Source organism: Apium graveolens, chromosome 2 (genome assembly GCF_009905375.1).
Source record: "Apium graveolens cultivar Ventura chromosome 2, ASM990537v1, whole genome shotgun sequence".
NCBI lineage: Eukaryota > Viridiplantae > Streptophyta > Magnoliopsida > Apiales > Apiaceae > Apium > Apium graveolens.
In genome coordinates, this window is record NC_133648.1 from 108,917,800 (window position 1) to 108,923,544 (window position 5,745).

Consider the following 5,745-nt stretch of genomic DNA (forward strand, 5'->3'; position numbering starts at 1 on the left):
GTCGTACTTGCCCTGAAGCATGTCAAACTCGCGCCTCAACTCAGCATACACGGAGAAAGAAATAGTGTCGTCCGACCCAGAGGATGATGAGGAATGCGCCCTTTGCTGACAAACCACTAAGAGGAGTATTAATAATAAATTTACTTAACCTACTCTCTCGCATATTATCTATAACCTATACATATATCCTATAACCTATTTGGACTGTCCAGGGACTCTAAACCGTAGCTCTGATACCAAAACCTGTCACACCCCCAACTTAACAAACAACATATATAACTATTACAATATTTAAAAGAAATTAAATATAACTGAATCCAAGATCTTACAGTTTAGGATTTGGAACAGCCCAACACTACCATCTACTACAACTGATTTTAATATCGAATCCTCACACAAAACTATCTCTTATTCTACCTGAGCTCGGACATACGCATCGGCGTTACAAGTCTTACGTGTTGTCTGCTTGAATATAACAATTGCTGCTAGCTGTAATATTAGGGTTAAAGCAAGGAGTGAGCCAAATGCTCAACAAGTGCTAAACAGTATGATACGAAACATAAATCGAGATATATATTAAAGAATGACAATGCGAAGATATAACTAATAATAACAAGAGATAAAATTTTGGGTGATGGCATCATTTGCTTGAATCAAAACATTTTCAAAATCATAACTTAATCGAAAATCATTTTATGACGCTACGGATTACAGCCGGTGATCAGCCGCGAAGTAATCCCGAACCTCGCTGGGTTCTAAAACATTAATGGGATCCCTAGGCAACTTTTAAGCCTACAATATAAGTGTGGAAAGGACTCGCCTCTCAGTCCAGATCCACTATTCGAAGAAAACATTTATCCCCCTTTGGGACTGAAAATCCATATTTTAATCATTTTAAAAACTGATGCCGATTTATAATAAAATCTCTTAAGTAGTAAACATTTTTATCAAGGGATTTTAGATCAACTTTGAAACACTGGAATTATGTCACCAAATTTCAGGGCCATGATCCACTAGACTTTACTATATTAGGGTAATTGAAAGGTTTCCATATATAAGAACTTTAACAAGGAGATTTAGCAAGGCTATTGGATAATATGAAAGAGTAATGCCAAACTAGGCTTCAAGCAATGGTTTTCGACAGGGTACAAGTACTAGAACATCAAGAAGATAAGCTTCATGAATACTAGGGGTGTTAAGATATGAAGAAAATGATCTTTAGCTCAAGGTATATCAGGATTGCCGAACTTTAAGGTAAGAAAAAGGGTTATCAATCAATTAAGAACAACTTTAAAGAATATTTGTCTTTTAGGTATCAAGGTAAAGTTTCTATTGGGGTTCAAACATCAGGGTGAGATGTCAATATTTTAGGAATCAATAGCATGTTAATCAAGAGGATCAATCAAGTATTATATCAAATCTTTATTTTATCATGGCATTCCAATTACTTTGATATACTAGCGTGATACGACTTTTGATCTACTTGCAATATGTACTTGAGGGTTCATGGCATTTCTATATAATACGAAGATAGATTTAAGAATCGCTTGGTTCAAGTATATTAAGATAACTTAGGATACTCGCATCAATATATATGAACTAATTATCACACATTTGCAGTGTAAACGAAAAACAGGTTGAATCACTTGCACAATATAAGTTTACAAGGGAAGGACACTTGCCTTGAGAAAGGCGGGACTGGTCTGTAGGTAGGAGCAACTGGAAGCTTTACTCGACATTTTTGGCAAGTTTACCCTCGTCTCGAGATCCTACATAAATAATAATAACCTCATTATAATGTATTCTCACCAACTCAACCTATTTACAACCCGAAATTAAGCACAAATGGCACTTAGGCCTATATGCACGCAATTTCTAATCACCTTATAAATACAATAGTACATATAGCCACATATACTCACATATCATATTTTAATATCAAATAATATCACACACACCATAATGCAACACTAGGCTTGGATGATCTCGATCCCCAACTAAGTCACTTGGTCGCTAAACTAGACAAAGTCTCCAAATTTTGACCTCCTAACTCGATGTGCCTTTACTAAACTATCCAAAACCTATTGACCCTCACTTGGGCCTTTTACTCTACTGGCTTTATACTATCTTGCAACCATAGTGGTCAACCTAGGTCTCACTCATAAGTGCTCTAAAACTATATGATAAGTGAAAGTGCTCCCTAAGGAAAATTTCAGAATGACATCTATGGTTTCTTGAGTGCATTAGACACTCTTAAACTACAAGTTTACCTCCAAAACTTCTACACTAGACTCTTATGACCATAAGGCATCTTCCAAACTTGATGTGGCTCAAGGGCCTATCTTGGGCCTCCTTGGGCCTAAGCTTAAAGTCCACGGTTCCCCTGTTTTTTCTGGGCAGAAAACGCCCTGACTTGAACTAACTTGTGACACATGGTTCTAACTCAAATCCTATGAATTATGGCTGGAAAAACTCCTCTGACACTCCCTCTAACTAAGGCCCAACAGGGCCTAATGAGGGCCTACCCATGACATGGTCAAAACTTCCTATTTCTAAGTTGCAACAAAACTGTCCCCCGCTGGACAGATTTTGTGATTCCACTCGTGCACCCAACCAAACGACTTACAAACCTCCAACAAACACCTAAAACCTTTTATATACTCCTATTTCTAGCTTCTGGTTGCTTGGGCCTCAAAGTGCACAACAAATGCTCATTCAAAACTTTCCCATAAACTAGTGCATCAAACCTGGAAAAATGCAAACACTAACTAATCCCTTTCCACCTTAACTCCCGCTTAAAAACCAAACATCCAACCCTTACCAAAGCAAACCTAGTACATTAATGTCCTAAAATAGTGCCTCAATAGGAGGGGAGATCATCCATGCCCAAGAACAACAACATGAAACTAAAAATATAACATGCAACTCATGGAAACACTTAACAAGATTTCGGCTAAAGCATAAAGTTTAAATACTTGCAAATTCGACTTGTACCTATTACTCATCCTTAATATTCATGAAATATATCTTCTCTTAACTATTAATAAGAAATTTATCATGGAAACAATCTATTTTAAGCACACATATTTCGAATTTATAGATTTTTAGACATAGCCACATGATTTCGAAAAGAGTAGCATGCAAAACATGGTTGATCATCATTTTAATATCTTAAAACTAGCATGCATGGCGATGTTAAAATTCGTCTTGTCATCTGACATGGTTTGATTTGTCTTGGTATGATTAGGAGTCTTGTCTTTTGACATGTTCTGAGTTTTTGCATTAAGGATTCAATATTATTATTCAATCATTTTATTATCTTTACTCTCTGGTTACAATCATTAGAAGTATCATGGCTATTCCTGAAACATTGGTTCAAAGCATGAATATGATGTCTCTGGAAGAAGAGGAGGAGGCTAGTTACGAGATAATAGCAGAAGGAGAAGAAGAACATAATCATATTATTCAAGGTTTTAATCCAAAATTATGTGTGGTGGGAAGGTTCATCGTTGAAGGAAAGATTGATTTTCTTGCATTGCAGCACACGATGGCTGCAATTTGGAAACCGGGAAAAGGAGTCTACATGAAGGAGTTGGACTCATACTTGTATCTATTTCAATTCTATCACGAGCTAGATGTCAACAGGGTAATGGAAGGTTGTCCTTGGTCCTTTAATAGGCGCCCTTTAGTGATGGCGCGTCTCAAGAATGGAGAGAACCCAAGATGAGTAGAGCTAAATTCAATGGATTTGTGGGTGCAGATTCACGACATGAGGCCGGGTTTTTTGTCAGAAAAAGTGTTGAAGAACATTTGAAACTTTGTTGGTCATTTCGTTCGTTGTTGTCCAAATAATTTCAAGGGGGTGTGGAGGGAGTATATGAGAATAAGAGTCACCATCAACTAGAAAAACCCAATAAAAAGATGAATTAAAATCAAAATGGTTGGAGATGAATGGTATTGGATAAACTTCAAATATGAAAACATTCCTCAGTTCTGTTTTATTTGTGGAGTTATTGGTCATTCGGAGAAATTCTGCAGTAGATTATTTGAAACCCCGGAGGAAGAAATTATTAAGCCATACGGACCATGGATGAGAGCACCCCTCAGAGGCCAAGTTAAGCCGATAGGTTCAAAATGGCTAAGAACAGAGATGCACGGCGGAGCTGGCAGCTCGGAAACGGTGAAAAAGGGTGATGGAGTGAGCAAGGAAACCACGACTTTCGATCCACAATTTACTCCAACAATTCAGGAAATTAGTTTGGAAAGAGAAAATCAAGGGATTTCGGAAATTCAAAGTGGAAAAACAAGAGCGGGAAATGAGTTAGTTACTGCACCTATGTCTATCACTAAAATTACGGGAGTCGATAACAATAAAAAGGATTTTACGGTTATAGAGTCCAAGAAGCGTCGTACTGGAGATGGGCTAGATCCTCTCAATAATATGGGTTGTAATAAAGATGTGATCATGGAAATAAGTCCTGAAACTGAGGAAGAACAACATACAGATAGAATGAAGGAAGGCGTGTCAAAAAACGGGTTAAGGGCGAGTGTCCAGGAGGATGCTCACCTATCATTATGACGACCTTAAGCTGGAATTGCCACGGGCTTGGGACCCCGTGGGCTTTTCAATTCCTACATGAAATTATTTTCCAAAAGAAACCCGATTTTGTGTTTTTAAGTGAGATTATTTGTAAAAAGAAGACAGTAGAAAGACTGCAGAACTCAATAAACTTTAAGGGAATGGTAACGGTGGAAACACAGGGGCATAGTGGAGGCATTGCTATGTTATGGAGGTATAAAGAAGAAGCAATTTTAAACTCTTTTAGCAAGAATCATATCGATATGAGGATAAAGAATAAAAGTGGGAATGAGTACAGATTGACGGGAGTGTATGGCGAACCTGACAGGAGCAAAAGACAAGAAACTTGGAGTATGATGCGTACCCTAGCAATGAACAATTCCCTTCCTTGGTGTCTCATTGGGGACTTTAATAATGTGACGTCACAAAATGATAAGGCAGGAGGCATACCTTATCCACAAAGATTGATTCAAGGGTTCAGAGAGGTGTTGAATGATTGCAATTTGGTTGATATGGAGTTGAGAGGTTACCCTTATACTTGGGAAAGAGGGGCTGGGACTTCAGAATGGATAGAAGTTCGTCTTGATCGAGCCATAGTTAATATTCCTTTTCTTGATGTGTTTACGGATGCTACGCTCACTAATCTTGAGATCTCAACTTCAGATCACTGCCCCATATTGTTGGGGCTTCAGAAAATCATAAAAGATGTTCATATAAAGAATTTCAGGTTCGAGAACGCTTGGCTTCGCGAACCAATGTGTCATCAAATTGTCGAAGAAGTGTGGGCAGGAAATACAAATAAGACATTGTTTGAGAAGCTAGAGAAGTGTGTTCAAGTATTTTATCAACCTGGGGCCAGGAAATTACCGGAAGCTTTAAGAAGAGAATTCATAATTGCAAGAGAATTTTGAAGGCTATGAAAGGAAGGAGAGATAGTAACTCAATCTCAGTGAGCAGAGAAGCACAGAAGAAGTTGTCTGAGGTATATGCGCAACAGGAAGTGTTTTGGAGGCAACGGTCTAAACAGCTGTGGTTAAGAGAAGGTGATAATAATAGTAAGTTCTTCCATTCCTCGGTAAAAAAGAGATGAGCAATTAATAAAATTTGTAGTCTAAAAAACAGTCAGGACCAGCTCGTGGATTGGAATACAGGGTTGGAAAATGTAA

The 5,745-nt window shown here is 37.9% G+C and overlaps 1 protein-coding gene across 1 annotated transcript; it reads left to right on the forward strand.

Annotated features, from left to right (window-relative positions):
- Positions 1-4,740: 4,740 nt before the first annotated feature.
- Positions 4,741-5,490, forward strand: LOC141692116 (uncharacterized). Its single transcript, XM_074496855.1, has one exon. The coding sequence runs from the start codon at positions 4,741-4,743 to the stop codon at positions 5,488-5,490; it is 750 nt and encodes a 249-aa protein (XP_074352956.1).
- Positions 5,491-5,745: the final 255 nt, after the last annotated feature.